General features: G+C 37.6%; 1 protein-coding gene across 9 annotated transcripts in view; it reads left to right on the top strand.

The window, feature by feature from the left end:
* Positions 1–20,162, top strand: part of LARP1B (La ribonucleoprotein 1B) — a 35,469-nt gene that overhangs the window by 11,032 nt on the left and 4,275 nt on the right. For 2 of the 9 annotated variants that reach the window (XR_004356518.1, XM_032684840.1), the window contains exons 4-19: positions 199–367; positions 1,794–1,937; positions 4,929–5,072; positions 5,178–5,346; positions 9,169–9,313; positions 9,502–9,676; positions 10,464–10,636; positions 10,799–11,170; positions 12,045–12,165; positions 12,703–12,908; positions 13,298–13,404; positions 13,918–14,075; positions 14,387–14,531; positions 15,041–15,150; positions 15,370–15,497; positions 15,699–15,747. Coding sequence is in view for 7 of the 9 variants with exons in the window: in XM_032684840.1 (XP_032540731.1) it covers positions 199–367; positions 1,794–1,937; positions 4,929–5,072; positions 5,178–5,346; positions 9,169–9,313; positions 9,502–9,676; positions 10,464–10,636; positions 10,799–11,170; positions 12,045–12,165; positions 12,703–12,908; positions 13,298–13,404; positions 13,918–14,075; positions 14,387–14,531; positions 15,041–15,150; positions 15,370–15,497; positions 15,699–15,747 (2,515 nt within the window). In the remaining 2 variants the exon portion in view is untranslated. Of the gene's footprint in view, positions 1–198; positions 368–1,793; positions 1,938–2,155; positions 3,334–4,928; positions 5,073–5,177; positions 5,347–6,237; positions 6,363–9,168; positions 9,314–9,501; positions 9,677–10,463; positions 10,637–10,798; positions 11,171–12,044; positions 12,166–12,702; positions 12,909–13,297; positions 13,405–13,917; positions 14,076–14,386; positions 14,532–15,040; positions 15,186–15,369; positions 15,498–15,698; positions 17,492–20,162 lie in introns of those variants that run through there. The other 7 variants (XM_032684841.1, XM_032684837.1, XM_032684839.1 and 4 more) reach the window with 6 other exon arrangements.

Genomic DNA, 20,162 nt, shown 5'->3' with positions numbered 1-20,162 from the left:
ATTAATTTTACAGTCTTGCCAAATTAGCAGAAGATAAAACTATTTAAAGGGAGACTTCGCAAAACAGTTTTTAAAACTCGCCCTGCTGAAGAGGTTGAGAACAGGTAATAATAAAGGAATTTTAATAGCTAAAGGAAATGTGTGCCTCTTGCTATCAGCAGCTGTACTGTCAGAAATATTTACCTGTGTCTCTTGCAGTGTAAGACTGTAAGTCACAGTAAGAAGTCAACAAATAGAAGAGAAAAGGAGGAAAAATCTGATCAAAAAAGCAATAATGGAATCAAGGACAATCCAGAGGCAAAGCCAGATAGTCTGGCAGATAACACTAGTGAAGATGAAACTCAAACTAACAACCAAAGGAAAAAAGGTCAGTGTGGGCACTGTGTATAATGCAGTAAGTCGCTGTTGATACAGTTACATTGATTCCAGTTGAATGACTTGATGAAACTTTTCATGTTTTGCATTTTCTAGGTGATAACAGAATATTTTCTGCTTTCCACTAGAAAGCTTAAACAAGGCTTCCTTTCTCAGGTTTTGGAGTGTTCTGTTTAGTCAAGTAGGAGTTCTGGGGGAAAAGCAGCTTGTGTCCTGTTGGTGGTCCTTGAAGTTCTGACAATTTCTTGAAGATTTTAGTGTGGCTGTACAGTCCATTACTATCTCTCATATGTTTATTTTCCTAAATAGGTAGCACTATGTTAATTTAACTTTATATATATATATATGTGTGTGTGTGTGTGTTACTATATATACTAACACTTTGGTTTTCATATTCTACTATTAGTTTACATGTTGAAGTTATCATTTGAAAACTAAACCAGGTTATTTATTTCCTTTTGATCTAATCTGTTACATTAAAAATGGGAAACAAACCTGTATCTCATTTAGTTAGGAGACTGGAGTAGGCTGGAGGAACAGTGGAGAGAGTTTCAAGATCTTGCTGCCATCAGCTGCTTTTTTATCTTGCTTCCCGGATGGTGTTTTTTCAGATCCTAAAGACCTGTGCTGTTTAGACTTGTTAAACTTCCTGTATATATTGAAAAGCAAATCCTCTACTGCTTTTGATTTTTTCAGTCTAAGTGGAAATCTAAAGCAAAGCATTCCACAGGTACAGCCTATTTTTCTTTTTCCCTCTGTGTGGAAAGTGCATTTTATATATTTACTTATTTCTTGGCTACAAAAATATGAAGCCCAATATTATAGTTAAATAAATTTAACTATAATCAATATTATAGTTAAAGAAAAAATGGGTAGTGGACATTTTAGGCCAGCCTACAACAAAATAAAGCTTTGCTTATGATTTTTGATGCATGTGAATGAACTTAGTCTGAATATTTTGAGGTAAAAATACAGTACCACAGCTAAATTCTCAGGAAAATTTTTATTTGTGATTGAAATCTTTATTGCACTGGTTAACTTTAGATGTTATTTTATTACCTCTAAATTTCATATGCAAGTTGTGAAATTATATAGTAACATATTTACTGTATACACTTACATATACTATAAATTCTTGGTAATGGAGCTTACGTCTGAAAGTTTGTTAAATAAAAAGGTTCACCTTTATTTTGTGTATTTAAAGGTTAGGTAAGGTTACATTTCAGTTTGAGAAATTCTTATACACTGAATTTATTATTTAATCATTCATAATATCTTAAAATTTCAGTGTTAAGCTTCTTCTGGTTTTTAAACTTTTAAACTGTTACTAATTTCACATGAAGAATTCTATAGAATCTTTTCAGGAGCTGAAACCTCAAGTATTAGTATAATTAAGAGTAATATATTAACTTTTCAAGGTAACAAGCAGAAATGGGTGCCACTTCATTTGGACGATGTAAGGTCAGGCAGCCAAGAAAGACCAGGCTCTCGAATGAGCTCCAGATTTCTGCTGGAAACAAACAAGTCAATACCTCATAACAACAGACGGAATGAAGCAAGAAGTGAGTACTTCTCAATCTCTGGGTCTTGCTATTGGTGGCAAATAAAGTATAATACCACATGAGCTGGCAGTTTATGTTGAAACTTAGCTTTGCCTAGTGCCTAGTAAAACCTAGTGTTTCTATTTCCCAATAACCAGCAGCATATATTTTCCTCTTCAAGGCTCCCTACAGAATCTTGTCCCACAGTTTTACAATGCAGAATGTTTGGAAATAGCCTTAGAAGGCATCTGCTCTGTCCTGCTCTGCTGCTGTTCCCGCAGCTTGTTGCTACCAGAGCAACTGCTTGTGGAGCTACACTTTGAACTCTGCTTTGGCAATTCTAGTGATGTCGTTTTTACCTTTAAGCTGGACCTCAGTTCCATGACCTGTTTCTCAGCATGGCCATGTGAAAAGTTGCACTAACACCACAGCTAGTACTGTTTCAGGTCGTCAGGTGTTGTGAATATAGCTTGTCAGGTGGCAGAAATCTTAGGCTGAATGTAAGTATTTGGTTTAAGTTTTAAAATGGCAATATATGTTAACAGTTTAAATGTTTACTCATTATAATGAGTACTGCATGCTACTGAGCTGGAATTTATGAAGTCATTTTAGGAATGTGGATGTAAGGGTTTGATTTGGATGTCTGAGGGATGGACAGGGGAAGGATTTTTACCAGTTATCACTTTCTTGAGTAGTTTTTTCTCAGGATGGTCAAATGACTAAAAACATGTAGTGTGAACTCTACCTCAAGGCTCTAGTGATTCGAGACCAGTTTCAGTGTGAGAGAATGTAGAACATCTCTTGCTCTTTTCAGAAACATTGTGTTGAAATAAAAAAAACGAAAACATTTCAGGCTAAATACAACACTTGCTCATGAAGGTGTAATATGTGTCTGAGCCACAGGTGCTCTCAGGGTGCAAAAATTAAACTGATTTGGGAAAATAGTTCAAGTAATACATACGCATTTGGAATCCCTAAGGTTGAGGGCAACAAGTGCAAAGGTCCAAATTTCCAGTGAGACACACACATACAGATTATGATATTTGTAAATTCAGAGTCTTATTTGACAGAAAATACATGACTTGAATACATGAGCATACATATGTTGTAGGGTTCATTAAAAATAGTAAAACAAGATTTTTAATACAAAGAACCATATCTTTAGTCAGTCCTTTCTTAAATTTAGCAATTCTCATTTTGATCAAGTAGGGGCTGTATCCTCAGCATTCCTCAGACAAAGTGGTCCCTTGGCATCTGGAAGACTACCAATTACAACTTAAAGAAACTTTAAGCAAAGGTCACTAACTGAACATGGAAGTCTCTGACAGTGTTAGGAGAAGAGAAAGAAATTGTGCGAGAGGGGCTTCCTTTTCTCTAATGAGTGAAGTGAGAATTACACCTGTCCCTAAGTTTTATGGTGAGTGGAGCCAAGGTTCCTGGGGTCTGGTTTGGACCTGCTTGTTTTCCTTTCTTCTGCTTCTCCCTTGCCCTCCCTTGCTATGTGCAGACCATGTATTTATATGAAAACCTTACATGTGTTCTTATAGACTTGTCTTAGATTTGTGTGTGTTATCAAAAAGGCCTCTTTAAGTAAAAGTCTTGGTTTGGAGTACTACCAGCAGAGAACAGACTGTTAGATGGGCAGAGTCAGGCGAGTGTTAGGCAGCGGCTTCTAGGAACAGAAAGGAGACTCCAGAAAATCATTGCCATGGGAATCCCATCCCCAGTAGGATCATCAAGAGCTGGACAAAGGGATCAGTTCACCCTCAGCAGTTTGTAGGTGACACCAAGTTGAGTGGTGTGGTTGCCACACCTGAAGGATGGGATGCCATCCAGAGTGACCTGGACAAGATCAAGAAGTGAGCCCATGGGAACCTCAAAGGCCAAGGGCAAAGTGCTGCATCTGCATCAGGAGAGCCTTGAGTATCAACACAGGCTGAGGGATGACTAGATTGAGAGCAGCCCTGCCAAGAAGGACTTGGGGGTGCAGGTGGATGAGAGGCTGGACGTGAGCCAGCCATGTGTGCTGGCAGCACAGAAAGCCAACTGTATCCTGGCCCGCTGTGGGCAGCAGGTCGAGGAATGTGATTCTGCCCCCTTGCTCTGCTCTGGTGAGACCCCACCTGCAGTGCTGCATCCAGCCCTGCGGTCCCCAGCACAGAAAGGACATTGACCTGTTGGAGCAAGTCCAGAGGAGGCCACCAAGTTTATTAGAAGGATGGAGTAACTCTGCTGTGAGAAAAGGCTGAGAGAATTGGGTTTGTTCAAACAGGAAAAGAGAAGGCTTCAGGGTGAGCTAATTGTGGCCTTCCGGTACCTGAAGAGAACCTGTAAGAAAGACAGAGAGGGACTATTATACAAGAGCATGTCGTGACAGGACAAGAGCAAATGGTTTTAAACAGAAAGCAAGTAGGTTTAGATTAGATATTAGGAGAAAATTCCTTACTGTGAGGGTGATGAGGCACTGGAACAGGTTGCCCAGAGAAGCTGTGGATGCCCCATCCCTGGATGTGTTCATGACCAGGTTGGATGAAGCTCTGAGCAAACTGGTCTAGCAAAAAGTGTCCCTGCCCACGGTAGGGGGAGTTGGAACTGGATGGTCTTTACGGTCTTTTCCAACACAAACCATTCTACAGTTCTGTGATTTCCAGCTGGGAGTTGTCTGCAGGAGGAGACTGTATTCTCATGATCGTTCCTTCCTGTCCCATGTTGATCACAGGTTCTGTGATTCCTGAGCTGGCACCAGTGTCCAGTTGCTTCAGAAGCGTTTTGGATTGACTGCCAGTCAGCCCATTTATTCCTCCTTATTGCTAACACCTCCTGCCTGACTCACCCTCAGGCATAGCTGGCAAACCTTCCCCTTTCTCTCTTGCAGCTCAAGCTCTGACCACCTGTCTCAGCCAGCACAACTGGGTCTATGGATTGCCTGGGTGCAAGCTGAGAACTCTTCTGTTACAAGGGTCTTCTTGGCACCATGATGTTTAATTGTGATGTGCTTTTTTTCTCTTCAAGATTGGCGTCGTGATAGAGAAAAGAGAGATGACCACGATGATGTGTGCAGCGTGAGGAGTGAAGGTGGCAGCATCCGAGGATTCTCCAGAGGCAGAGGAAAAGGGAGAGGCAGAGGAAGAGGGAGAGGCAGAGGAAACCCTAGCAGTATGCAAAGAAATAGATACTTAGACAAAAATTTAAAACTATGTTTATAATGTTATTGTTTTCTTTTTCTAATGTTATTCTTTTATGTTCTCCTTTATTTTGAAGTGAACTTTGAGTATTCAGTTGGTTATCAAGAGCTGTATGGTGAAGAAATTGACCAAGTATTTCAGCCTGAGCTTAGCAGTGGTGTGATGTATTACTATGGTGATGGAACAGGAGTGCAGATGTATTCTGTGGATGAAGCACTTCTCAAGGAATATATAAAACACCAAATGTAAGTCGACTGCTTAATGTATAAATATTTTTAGAGATCTAGTTAAGATAAAATAATTAATTTCAAACAGTGTTGAATCCTTATCCATATCAAGATGGATATTAACCATCTCATTTGAACTTTTTGAGTTAACTTTGACCATTAGCAGTGTCAGCTCAAATTTATTCATTATTGGGGTGGAAAAACATGAGTAATGGGGAGGAATTTTAAGGAAGCTGTTCTGCATCTTGTGCTATAGTCTGGCTTTAACTTGTATACCTGTTTTATTTATGGTACACAGCCCTTTTTATGTTGTCATGTAATTGAGATATGGATGTCTGAGCTTGTGCTTTTGAGTACTGTTGGTCTGTTTGCCTATAAAGCTCTTCTTGGGTGACGTTTCCCTTATTTGCTCTCAATTTCACTTTGAGAAGTCTCATTAGTTTTATGTTTTCAGTGTGTTTCACCTGAAACATGTAACTGAAAGAGAGTAGTTTTGCAATGATACTTGATTTTTCAATAATCTGAAATGTTTACTTTCTCATGTACACCATTAGGCAATGAGAAACCATCTGGAAGACTGATTATCACCAGGAGACAAGTCAAAAAGGGCATGGAAGCCACTAGTTCATTTTAAAGAGACAGTTTCCACCACTGGCAGATATTTCATCCTCAGTACTTGCAACAGCATTTCTCTGCGATGCCTCTGTGGTGGTTTTTGATTGCCCTTGTATTCCATACAGCAACTTGCTTATTTTATTCTCGCTTCTTTTGTTGCAGTTGACGCAAAAAGGAAGAAAAAAAGCCTCTTTAAGGGCAGAAAGTATCTGACATGTGGCTCTCAACTTCAAAACTTCTATTGCAGTCTTTTTTGTTATTCTTGCTGCCAGGCCCCCCTATGAGACCTGACAGTGGACATGTACTCCCATGTCAGGATAATCGGCCTGCACTGTCCTCAGACAAGTGGGGGAGGAGCACAGCCACTCCACTGTTGGCCAGATTTCTGGGCATGCAGTGTAGAATCCAGACCTTCTAAGGTAGGACATGACGATGTCCCCCTCTGCTGAGAAAAATGTCAGTTACGGCATTGGTCACATCTGACTTCTGGGTATATTTGTATTTTATTTTAGCACCAAGAGGTTGGCAGGTGTTAATAGAAGACTTGGCATGGCTGACTAACCACAGCCATTGGTAGCTTGCCTAATATGAACTCCTAAGGCAATTTGGTTATGGAGTGTGCTTTCCATGAGAGAGAGAGAGAGATATTCTTGAGCAGGTTTAGAACATAATTTCACTATTTTTATGCTCCTTAAGAAAAAAGTTCTTTTAATCTATTCACTTCTTTTATCTCATGAAAAATTATGGGAAACAGACTTTATTCATCAGTTACCTTTTATTAACCTCTAAATGAAGGTGGCTTTGTCTACCTTTCATAATTTAGCTATAGAATATTAAAGTGACTATGCCAAAGAAGGAAGTATTTACAGAATAAAGCCACACAAAACTGTTAGGTCTCAGAGTTCCTAATGGAGTCCAAGATAAATTAGGATATATTAACGAATTGAGATTGAATCCTAGTGAATGGATAAATTTTAAAAGTTTACCTGCTTAACGTGGAAAAATCTTAGAGACTGTGTCCAGCTGAGTTGATGTGTAATTACAGGAAAAAGCACACTGCTATCAAGCAGCTTATGCTTGTGCCAGGAACCAGCTTGATGTACAAGAGAGTAATATTTGTATTGCATACAAAAATATCTTCTGTGTTCTTAATTACAGGCTGAAGTTGTCAGCCTGAAAAGTTTCAGTGCTTAGCAGCTCCTCAGTCTGCAAAATGCAGAACTCTATTTAAAGTCCTCTTGCTTTAGAAAATAAAGAAATAAGTAAAAGTTCAAATATTAATTAAAGAATAAGCAAATGGACTCTGAGAAAAAGGAAGAAGAAAAAAGCTGGAGGGTGTGTGTATGTGTGTTTAGGTTTGTCCCTCTACTTGGAGCAAACTTGTGCATTGTCTTCATTTATTATTAATGGTCTTTCACATTCCTTTTTCTAGAGTGATGGACATCAAGTGAGGCAGTTTGAGTCAAGTTCAGTCATTGTCCATTTCTGCTTGTGGAATTTTTAACTAGGTGAATCGTTACAAGATTTTACCTTTACTGTATGACTGTAAAGGTAACATTAGTGAAATGTTGGTATATGGCATTTGTGCTTGCTTATCTTCTAGACTGGGAGGGGAAAAGGAATGTAGCAGCTCAGAACAGTAAATAGGATATTCTTGAAGGCAACTTACTCTTTGTGCACAGTTGCTTCACTGATCATACTTAGCTCTGAGTAAGAGCTTAATTCTCCAAAAGCCTTATTCTCTTCTCTGTTTGCTTTAATTTAATAGCAGTGTTTTCATTTGTCCTGTCTTGTTGTTCAACTTTGAGACTTTATATTCATTCTGTCTTGGAGCTGAGTGTTGGTTGGTGCTAGTAACACCAAGGTCACTGGCCATTCACTTTAGAGTTGGACTCGATGATCCTTGTGGGTCCCTTCCAACTCAGAATATTCTGTGTGTGATTCTGTGTGTTTCATATAGCCAGCTTTTGCTTCAAATTTCTTTAACTACAAAAAATTAGAGAAAGAAATAGTATCAAGGTGCTCCTTAGGTCAATGATGGCTTCAAAATGCCCTACTGTTGGTAACTTTTACCTTGATCCAAACTTCAGTGAAGAGACTTAGTTTTACACTTTGTTGAAATTAGAATTATCTTCATTTGCATGTGTTGCTTTTTCCTCAGCATTTTAATACCCTCTTGTTTTCTTTTTGCACTACCTCTATTTTTATGTCATAGAATTTTAATTGCTTTCTGTTAATTATTTCCTACCTGCGTTTTCCTGAACGCAATGAGGAGTAGTATTCCTTGGATGTAACGTGCAAAATCATGATATGATGTGTAAGCTCTGTGAAAGGCCTAGATTTTAGTTGTCATGATTAAATTGGGGGTTTTCTCCATTCTTTTTCCTAGAATGTTTTCTCATTCTCTTGCTCTGTGTGACAGATCATGATTTGAATTCCTTACTTTTTCTCTTCACTAAGTGTAAAACATCTTGACACCCTGATCATTTCCTAGAGCAGCTTCATTGTTGAAGATGTGTCTTTCTGCTGTTTGTCGCTCGTCTCTTTTGTTCTGTGGTATTGTCAGATTCCTGAAATGTCCTATCCCTCTTCATACACTAATCATCATCTCTTCTTTTAGACTTTTTTTCTCCATGAACTGTTATGCCTTTTGGTACAGTTTCATGACAAGTACAGCATTACTATTTTTGTTTTCTCATCTTCCCACAAGCATGCTTGATGATTCAGAGTATGTGTATGTGCCTCAACACTCAGATAAGATGCTTAAACATTCTAATGCACTGGAAAGTGAGACAATAAAAGATGCAGTTCAGGATGAAGGCGCACTGATACTGCTGTGTGGGGAATAACTTGTGCCCTGACTGTAAGCAGTACTTGTCCTTCATCTCTATGGAGGCTAAGAGAATGTTGTTTCCTTCTTTTCATGTAAGTAATGAGGGAGGGGGTGGGTGAAAGAAAAATGGAGCGTAGGTTTTGGTTATGTAGTTCATATATGCAAATGTAACAAGGCTTTGATTTGTACCCTTCTGTGCTGTGCTGGGTCAAAAGTCTGTCTTACTCTGTCAAGCATCCTTGCTGCTCTGTAAGTCTTGCTGAAAAGATACAACTGTTGAAGAATGATTGTGTCTGTTTTTTAATGGAAGACTTTATTAAGGAATCTGAGTTGCTATTTTGGGATTTTCTTTAACCTATAATAAGTTTAGATTTGTATGTTTCGTTCTGCAGTGAGTATTATTTCAGCACAGAAAATTTGGAAAGAGACTTCTTTCTGAGGAGAAAGATGGACCAACAAGGATTTCTGCCTGTTTCATTGATTGCCAGCTTCCGTCGGATGCAAGCTCTGACTACAAATGCTGCACTCATTTTGGAGGTAAAAATCATTCAGAAGTATGTATGTGGGAAGTTGCTTGGTTAATTCTATGCTGCCATTTAAAGTTAGTGCTATGAGTTAAGAAAAATTTCTGTTTGTAATGACAAGGATTTATAAAGAGGCTATAAATGGCCAAGTTGTTGGGTTTTTTCTTTTTTGGATGGTTTTAAAGTATGTTTGTCACACAGGCCCTAAAGGACAGCACAGAAGTTGAAACTGTGGATCAGAGACTAAGAAAAAGGGTTGATCCAGAAAAGTGGCCAATTCCAGGTCCTCCTTCATGCAGCCTGCCTCCAACTGACTTTTCTCAGCTCATCAATTGTCCAGAATTCATACCGGGACAAATTTTTGGCTCACATACTGGTAAAGGATTTACTATATAGAAACATAATTTTAGAAGTGTCTGTCTGGCTTAGGAAATTTGCCTCCTGATACTGATTTCACAGTAGAAGTTGTAATTTGTTAATGGTTTATTCAGCTGATCCACCTGCCAGCCTTGCACATGCAAAGTCACATGGCTGATGTGAAGTAGATCAAAATGTCTCTTATGTGTTATGGCTGTGACCATTTGCCAGAATATAGAATGACGGACTACAGTCCTGTAGAATTACTAATATTAATCTTAAGTTAGTCATAAAATCTGCTTCATTTTCGTAGCAGCTGAAAGTTGACTCTTTATTTGGTGCATCCTTGTTTTGGATGGGAAACTCATTCACATTATTAATAGAGAGATGGCTTTGTTTGCTGACAACCATTGGCAAGAAAATTTTTTACTAAAATGTTGGCTGGAATTAAATGGGAAGAATGAAGATGGAGTTATGCACCCATGCATGGAGATAGAGAATGGCATGGAGAAAACATATCCCTAATGATGCTGCTCTTGTTTCTGAATAACATGTAATTTCTCACAGACTGTTAGAAACTCTCCATGTAAATAAGTACTTAGAATTGATTTGATCCTGAAATGTTGCGTGAACTGTGGAAAGCTGTCTCCTGAAAGTGAGAAGAAATTCTTTGATCATTGTTAACCAGAGAGTTAATAAAATGGTAGCTGTGGTTAAAAGAAAGAGCAGTGAAAGAATTAAAAAAACAGCAAAACAAAGCCAAAACAATCCTCGACAGGAACTGAACTACTGTTTTCCACTACTAGAGTCTGCACCGAGTTCTCCAAGAATGGGAAGCCCACTGAGTCCAAAGGAAAACACTGAAACAAGTAATTTTCCGACAATGTCTAAAGGACTGTCTACAAGTTTGCCTGATTTGGACTCGGAACCTTGGATAGAAGTGAAGAAGAGGCATCGGGCATCCACAGTCAAACTAAAGGTAAAATTAAAGCCCTTTAAGTTATTTTTAAATAAACAAATGCCAACTTTGAGATTATACTGGAAACTGAGATTTTTCACATCAACATATGTGATACTTGATAATGCAATACAGTTTGGATAATCATTATCCAATTCAAATATAAAACCTTTTCCAATTTAGGAAACTGTTCCTATACCTGATCAAACAGCAGATCAACACAAACTACCCTCACCTCCAGAAGAACAAGAACAAGAAGAACTTGAGTTTTTGTTTGATGAAGAGATGGAACAAATTCAGGGTCAGAAGAATAAATTTACCGATTGGTCAGATAGCGATTCTGATTATGAAATTGATGATCAGGACGTAAACAAGATTTTGATTGTAACACAGACACCACCATATGTGAAAAAACATCCTTGTGGAGACCATACTGGAAACCACGTGTGCCGTGCAAAAATTACATCAGAACTTGCTAAAGTCATTAATGACGGCTTGTACTATTATGAACAGGATTTGTGGATGGATCAGAGTGAAAATGATGCCATGATGAAGGTAATTCTCTTAATTTTTGACCTGAAAACCAAACAGTTCCCAAATTAATTTCAGCCATCTGCTATGTAGTTGTAAAATGCTACAGAAGAGTGTCAGTAATTTGCAGATCTATTGAATTATCTTTACAGTTGAAAGCAAACTCAAGTTTTCCTTGTCACAGACTTGACCAAAAACAATGAATGAATATTTTCTAGAACTATTTTTAACATTTTGGACATGGTTCAAGTTTTCCAATATTTTCTTGTTCTTTGAATATTTTGTTTCATAACAACTGCAAACCCCTACCTAGCGGGGAAGGGAGTACTGGTCTGAGATAATGATAAGAAAGTAATACAGTAATTTTAAGGTAATTTTATAATAAAGTTCTGTTTGCTTTGTAGTTTTTTAGAATGATAGTTAGAATGGAGTTACCTAAACGCTAAGTGGTGAGGGGAAGGGGCTTTATCTGTGCACAAAGAGGGGAAGTAGCTTAATGGACAAATGGAGCATGTCGGTGCAAAAACAAGCTGACAAAGACAGAAATGAATGTTGAGAATAAGAGCAAGAAATAAACATAGAATTCAGAATATGGATTTTTTAATTTATTTTTTTTTATTACAAAGGAAATGGACCAAGAAAACCAGCAAACATGAACAGGACAGTGAGAAATAGCAAACAACAAGAGGGAATATTTTTTTTGTTGTTATGGTCTTGGCAATGTTTTAACGAGATTTTTCACGCACAGCATGCACACGCACACATGTTCCACCTGAGGCAGGTGCATGGGTACTTAGGTGTTAATTCTGGCTTACTTTCTCTTTATGAAATGCACTTGTTTCTCAGGATGATCTCTGTTACCCTGCTTTGTGTTTACAATTTGCTTTCTCTAATTCAGCAAGAGATTGAGAACTTTAAGAAGCTAAACCTCATTAGTAAGGAAGAATTTGTTATTCTTGCACCAGAAATGGCTGGTCCAACCCAAGAAGTTCCTCCTGGACCTCCAGGATTACAGAAAGGTAAGTAAAAGTATTTGGTTTTTAGAATCTTTGGAATAAATAACAACTCTTTAAGTGTTTTAAGTTTTTCTGCCTGTATAATATTTTAATTTTGGTTCAGTCAGCAGTCTCTGAGGGGCTTTTTCTTTGCTCACTTTTCAAACTATCAGCTGTTCTTTGGTAGCATTGTTTCCATTGAATGACACGATGCTGATATTTGTACTTCTCAGGATACCTATGACTATCTGAAGGCAGTGGTCTGTTTTGTTGTCACTATTTACCAGCACCAGGTGCTTTTTGTGTAATTTGGAAATTACAATATGTAAACTGATGTTGTGAAACATTTTATAGAAACTAGCAATTTTCTGGGACACAGGGATGGAAGGAAGTGAGATTAGAAGAATTTTCTACCTGTGTCATAACCTTACTGAGCAGTCACAATGTCCAAATCTTACCTCTTAGTGGTAGTATTAACATTTACTAGCTTACATACTAATAGCATCTTTGAAGTAGTTTAATAAAACCACCTCACTTTCTCCTTCCTGCCTTCATATTTAGCAAAAGAACTGACTTGTAACATCCTAAGTTTTGAAGTACCTCCAAGAGCAGGAATAGCTCGATCATTGCCAACAGCAGTTCCAGATTCCCACCATTTTCACCCTGGCTTGATCCCGCGAACACCTCGCACCCCAAGGCTACAGGATCCCAAAAAAACACCCAGGTTCTACCCTGTTGTTAAAGAAGCACGATCCTTTGATATAAAGGTAAATGGAAAAACATACTAAAAAAAACCAAACAGAAAAAGCCTATAAAACTCATGTTAGTGCATACAGTTTAACAAGAATTAAAAGGCAAAAAATTAAATGCTCGTACTCTTTTATAGTTTTATCTCCAAAATATTTACCATATTCAATTTTTTTTATTTCTATTAAATTTTTTCTGAGTTTTCTTTTTTAAAAGTCCTTGCTGAAAGTTTAGTGCCTAAAAATTTTTGATTTGTTATATAAGACTAACCTTTAGGTTATGAAACTGGAGTTTTTTGACTTTATAATATGTTAGATAATAGAATATAAAATTTTTAGATCTCTGTCTTAAGAGGGAGAGAATGAGTGAAGTCAAATTAGGGAAATAAATCCTTCGTTTACTTCCTTAGACTCCTAGAAAAAGAAAAACACGCCACAGTACAAATCCTCCCTTAGAATGCCACGTTGGTTGGGTGATGGATTCCAAGGACCACAGGCCTAGAACTTCCTCTCTGAGGTAATTTTTTTTGTTGTTGTTGTGGAAAATTTGTTTGCAGTTAGTTCTCAGTTCTCATAGATAAACAGGATGTGATAAAAGACAATTTATAAATATAGTGGAAGCTAGGAAAAAGTAATCAAGGACAAAAACATGGAATACAAGACTGTCTGGAAGCAAGCTAGACAGACTGGTGTTCATGTTGTTTGATCCATGATATAGCAGCAGTAACATTACTTGAGGCACTGATGTTCACATCAGTGACTTTATTTTTAAGTGGTCATTTAAAATAAAGCATGACAGTAATGTTTAATTATCCTTGTCCAAAACTGCCTCTTTTTTTGACATATTAGCACAAAATCTAATTTTCTTGACGTGCATCCAAGATCAGATGACTGGGCCCCCAGCAGGCACTGTAGCAGTCATCAGGTGACTGCACTACTCTGACAGTCCTTGCATAGGTCAGGATGGGTGAAAACTGATTCTGTAGAAAAGCTGTTTGTGGGTCAGAAATGTGTTGGCTTTTTTCTTCAGCAGTTCCAATGCCTCACCTTCAGAAGGAGCTCCACTAGCAGGTTACGGCTGTACCCCAAATTCTCTTCCAAAATTTCAGCACCCTTCTCATGAACTGTTAAAGGAAAATGGCTTTACTCAACAGGTGTACCACAAATACCGGCGAAGGTGCTTAATGGGTAAGCTGCTCCATGTACTTCCTAAAAGTTTAGGTAGGAGGTAACGCGTGTCATTTGATACCAGTTTTCTTCACATTGTTCCTCATCCTTAATTTTTCTTGGGAAAGGAAAGCAAAATTTATTTGATGCCTCTATTTTAGAAACTCTGCTTTCCATCTGAATTTACATTCCCTGACCAAAACAATACCCTCCAATTTGAACTGCAGTTTCCAGAAGGTCTTGTGTGTGTTTACTAAAGGAAAAGCACTTAAAAATATTCTGCTGAAGATTTAAAATAGTACTTTTGGTTTCCCTTTTCTTTTTTCATCCAGAGAGGAAACGGTTGGGAATTGGCCAGTCCCAAGAAATGAACACACTTTTTCGTTTCTGGTCCTTTTTTTTGAGAGATCACTTCAACAAGAAAATGTATGAAGAATTCAAACAACTTGCTCTAGAGGATGCAAAAGAACACTGCAGGTATTTTTTTCCTGGAAATTAAAAACTGTTGAGGCCTTACCATTCCTTTTAATGACTGAAGTTTACGTGTATCTGAAGTGATTGTTTTTAGTATTGCCTTTGACTCTTTGTAAATCTTTTAAAATAGCAGCGTGTATAAGTTATTTTAATAACAAAAATCAGTATATATTTGTGTTTTGCAGATGGATAGCTAAATGTGCAACATTTCCTGACTTGCAGTCAGTCCTGAATGCCACAAAATCCTGTAACTTGTTGACTGTGACAAGTCAGCTCTGTACTAACACTCTTAAGATTCTTCCTTCTGTAGGTGAAGACATTCTTAACCTCATTCAACTTGTTCAAACTAGTTCTTGCCTTACAAAAATACTGGAAAAAATGACCACAAAGGAAATTGCTGCTGCCCATTAGCTCTTGGATATTATTCCCTTCCTTTCTCCCAGTTCCTCCACCTCTGTTTCTCTGAGCCAAAGAGACAAGGTACATTTTTGTACTTCTCTGTTCTGTTCCAGGTACGGCTTGGAATGCTTGTTTAGATTTTACAGCTATGGCCTGGAAAAAAAATTCAGACAAGAAATATTTGAGGATTTCCAAGAAGAAACAAAGAAGGACTATGAAGCTGGTAATTATCACAGGCCTGTCACTGCTCACACTGGGGTAATGTTAGTTGGAGATAATCCCAGTTCCTTGGCACTGACTTGTTAACTAACCCAAGTGCAGCTTTTGTTTGTATTTCTTTTGTCTTCAGTTCTCTCTAAACATATAGTTCCCAGTGAATAATTAAGATTTTAATTAAATTTGGTATTTGTAAATTGCTAAAATTATCTTCTTCCATTACTAGGTCAGCTGTATGGACTGGAAAAATTTTGGGCTTACCTAAAATACTCTCAGTACAAGACTCCAACCGTTGACCCTAAACTGCAAGAATACCTGACGAAATTTAAGAGACTGGAGGACTTCAGGGTGGAGGTAAGTTTCAATACCTATTTTAAATAAATATTTGGTGTACTAATATTTTTACTGCAAAGTAATCTGAAAGCAGTCCGTGACTTCACCAAAAGGCAGCTTGACAAATCGTAAGGGCCTAATCCTTTTAGTCCTTTAAGTGTATGGAAAGGCAAAATGGCTTTACAGCAAAACACCTAACGGGCTGCCCATGTTTATTTTCAGCCTCCTATTAGTGAAGAATCTGGCAGAAAGAGACCAGTTGCTACAACAGGTGAGGATTCAGGTCATCGCAGACATCAGGCTAATTCTTCTAAAATACTTCCTGCCACTAAACCCACCACTCCCTGTCAGTCCCAGGCACTGGGAAGCATTACCAGTGGGAATACTGTGCGAGCATCCACGAGCTATAGCAATGCTGCCACGAAATCCGTAGAAAGTGATATACCAGAAAAATAGACTTTGGATAAGCCCATGCTCTTGAGAATCAACCTTGACATCACTCTCTTAATTTGGAGATCTTCAAGACGAGCCAATCTACTACATGATTAAAAACATATGGAATGACAAAGAATTGGATTCTCTTTTTCACAGGATGTAGTTCCAAAACACTTACCCTAGGAGCGCTGCTCTTGGTTATGGGATCATTGGAAGGATCCTAGGGGAAGATTCTTTGGCTTCAGTATTGCTTTTCTCAAGCTTTTGTTTACAAAGAACTGCATTCCTTGCATATGCAAAAAATACTTTGGGGGATGCCTTACATTTCAGCTCAGATTTCTTAAAAAAGGTAACAACCATGTTATTTACTGTGCTTTCCTTACTCAGATTTCCCCATCATTTGTATTTTACCAAAGCAAAAAAGATTACATTATATGTAGAATATTAAATGGAAAGGAGGGCATCTCTGTGATTGGTTTACTCTTGAACCTAACTATCAAAAAGGATGTTTTTGTGCAAAAGCACTCGAGAACACGCAGCTATATATGAAACTGCATTTCTGGATTCTGTTTAAAGATATAGTTTCTGTTTTTTTCAGGGTCTCCATAGTTGGCCTTTTATTAATTATGGAGTTTGAGTGGACATAACTGGGATAGTTTTGCAGATATTTCCTTCAGTACTAGTTCTTTAATAACTCAAGGAACAAAAAACTACAGGAGAAAATTGAGCTTTTGATTTCATAGTGTCTTAAATTAACATTCACCTACATTTTGTGCAGGTTGTTAAAATAGCAAACTATTCAGATTATTCTGGGCTTGAGAGGTGTCTTCATTTGAATTCTCTTATGAACTCCAATAGGAGAGGCATAATTTTTAAATTTTTTTTCTCCATATTTCAAGTAATAATTAGTTTGGAGGGAAACAAAGTATTTCTTGTAAATTTTATTTGCTTTATTTTGCAATATCTGAATTAAGTTCTGCTTAAATTGTGCTAGGTAAACCTAAATGATTTCAAACAGGTCTAAAGACAATTCACTGAATATAAGTTACTCATACAAATCCATTTTTATAGCTGAAAGATGGGGATGTTTACATGTCTTACTAACTTCATTGCTTTGTTTTTAAAGACTCAGAAAGAACGAAGTGGATAACTTACCTCTTCCAGGGGTAGGTGAGAGGAATTCCAGCTTTTGGTTAGTTAACTGCAGAAATCACTCCAGTTAACTTTAAAGTTAAAAAGTTGTGTCTAGCACAGATGCCTTAATCTGACTGCACAGCTATGTACGGGGTTTTATTATAACAAGACTGTTAATTTTTTGGTCTTTGTCTTGTGAATCTCACTGAAACAAGTGACGGATGTTTGCATTGAAAGGAATGGGTACTGGTAGCAGTGACCTTCCTACAGTTTCTACATTTCAATACAAAATCCAGCCTTTTGTCAGTGGCCTGTTTCTAAATAAATTTAAATAAACACATACCAAGATTATAAGTAAATATCCTATAAATATGCTGAAGTGACACATCTCAATCCTATGTTTGATCCATGCCTTTTGCTATCCATGAAAATGATGCAAATGTAAATTTGGATTGAAATTGTATATACAAGTAATAAATTTAAGATATTTCCTTTCACTTTTTCATTGGAAAATGTGCACATTAAGCTTTTAGTGTGTGTAATTTTGTGATTATCCTCAAATATTTTATAAAAACAACAAAAAAATCCTAATTGTGTTGTATATCAACTTCCCCCCCCCCCCAAAAGTATGAAGAAAAACAACTTGAAAGAGTGTAAGGGTGTAGATTTGCATGGGAATTTCTGGTGCACTGAGGTATTGTGGAAACCCAGCCTGTTAAGGGCTGAAGTGGTTCTTGGGATGTGAGCCAGCTTTCTTCAAGTTCAATATTGATTTGTTTTTGCCACATGACTGGGTATTTTCAAAAAAACCACTACAGGTGAGTGATAAGTATGGTGGAAAGCAGAGAGAGTGAATACTTTACCTGAGAGAATGAATACTTTACCTGCTGCCCTCTAGAATTGCTTAGATAGTGTCCCTTTAGTGGGGTGGACAAAAACGCCATCCAAGTCCATTCACAACTCTGGCTGCCTTCCAGGATGCCCCTTTCAATTCCCATGGGCTTGAATCTTCCCCCTCTTTCCTTGCAGAGAGGTGGGAAATACAATACTTACATTGCTGCTTGTTTCTCTATCTGGCTTCACATGGTTAATCCCCTCTCACTAACTGATGTACCTTGTTGCAGGGCCATAAATTTGTCTCTGAACCTGCGTGTGTATCCAACATCCCTTCTGATGCCTTTTAGGTCCATTTAATCCAACCTTGACTTGAGTGGTTGTATTCTATCAGTGGTCTATTACTGAACACTCAGCAAATCTTGGACCTTTCCTTGTCTAAAAATTCTCCCGTGTGCTTCTTGAAGACTTTCTAGATTTGTCTTCATTTCTTCTGTTGAGAAATGACCATACCAATACTTCAAAACACTATCCTGCCTAAATTCAGGAAGATTCCTGTCATGCTCAAAATATTGGATTCTAGAGGCTTTTTAAAAGGGAAGGGAAAACTCAAGCTGGCTCTTGTTCCTGATGAAGACTAGATATTTTCCTGTAATGAGCAGCAGTAGCCTGGTCTGTGTGACTGATGCTCCTGAAGTGCAACAGGGATTTGGATTTTTGGGGGAGATAAAGCATTAGAATGAATGGAAAACAGTTTGTATTCACAGCAGCCTCTGCTGTGCAGCCTTTGCTTCAGGCACTGCCAAGGTGACAAATGACAATCCCTTGGCTCCAGGTAGAGGAGACTGAGCATAGCCAATGATCTTTTCCTGATAAATCCCACAGCTACATTAGGCTTGCTTGACCTGTTGTCTTAAGAGCTTTCTTCTCTGCTGTCTTCAGCCTCTGTGCTTTTGGGGTTTCAGGGAAACAACCCTTCACCTGTATTTGAGCCAACCCTGGCACACAGGTTCTATCAAAGCAACCTTAAACACAGTCTGTGAGCACCTCTTAGGAAACATTCACCTTTAACTGTAAATTAGAAGCCAGCAGAAAGATTTAGCAGTAACATTCATACCTAATTATTTATTTGCTTTCCATATATAAGTAAGCCTTCAAGGCTTCCTTAACCTGTGTTGAGGAAAGCAATAAAAAGCCAAATCTTTTGTACTGTTCTACACAGAGGAATAGTATCTTTTCCTAGAGGAAATAAAACCCCACAAACTCTTACTGTATTATCAAAGATACTCAAACAAAGCCTATGCAAGGTTTAACTGCTCCCTGACCTTTGCAATGAAGACAGTAAAATCAAACTGCTGATCTTGCTTCACTTTAAATATCTTAGTTCTAAGCTATATTCTAATCTTACTTTTCTTCCTGCAAAATCAGAGTGCCAAACTGATTTTAGATTCTGTGTCCAACCCTGAAGGATAGAAAACTTAAAACCTCAGTCAAGGAAAAGTAGATCTAGCTCAGTAAAAAGATACAAACAGGTACAAACATGTGAAAAGATAATTCTGTAGTCCTTACTGGAAATTCAAGATGTTCAGATCAAGTAACAACATGGTAAATTTTTATTTAAAATCAAGAAGGTTTAAAAATATATTTCCTGCCATAATGCAGTGTTTTTGGGAAGCAGCGTACAAATGAGGCAGAAGTGTCAAAACAAACGATGGTTCAAACTAGTTTAACACTAAGTCTAGCCTAGGAAAACAAGTCATATATTTAACTGAAAATGTATTTTGTTCCTATGGATGATGAGAAATTCTCCCTTCAAGACCCTCATGTTGCTTAAACAAAATTTAACAGAGTCAGTATCAACCTGCCCATCATTTTACTTTAACAGTGAATTTTGACCAAGTGATTGACACAAATGTTCCAAGGATGAATGCCTCCATCAAATTATTTTAGCAGCTGCACAGAAGGTTAGATAGATCTGATGTTATTCTCAATTATGCTTTGTATATGTCAACTTTTTATATATATTACTCTGTGCTTTAAAGCACTTTTTTTTTTTTTTTTAGATTATCAGCTTTAGATCACTACTGACTTTGTATGTACGACGGATGATGGTAATTTAAATCCACTAGACAGCAAAATACAACATTCTGCTGCCATGGGATAAGTTTTGTATTCCTGATAGTTACCATTAAGATGTTTTAAAACAAAACTCATGCTTTACCCATCTTGTTGTTCAGCCAATCCTAAAAGTTAAATTTTAAGCATTGTGCTTTTAAAACATTT

Source organism: Chiroxiphia lanceolata, chromosome 4 (genome assembly GCF_009829145.1).
Source record: "Chiroxiphia lanceolata isolate bChiLan1 chromosome 4, bChiLan1.pri, whole genome shotgun sequence".
Lineage (NCBI taxonomy): Eukaryota > Metazoa > Chordata > Aves > Passeriformes > Pipridae > Chiroxiphia > Chiroxiphia lanceolata.
The sequence above is the reverse complement of the archived record's forward strand: the minus strand, read 5'-3'. Positions and strand labels throughout refer to the sequence as shown.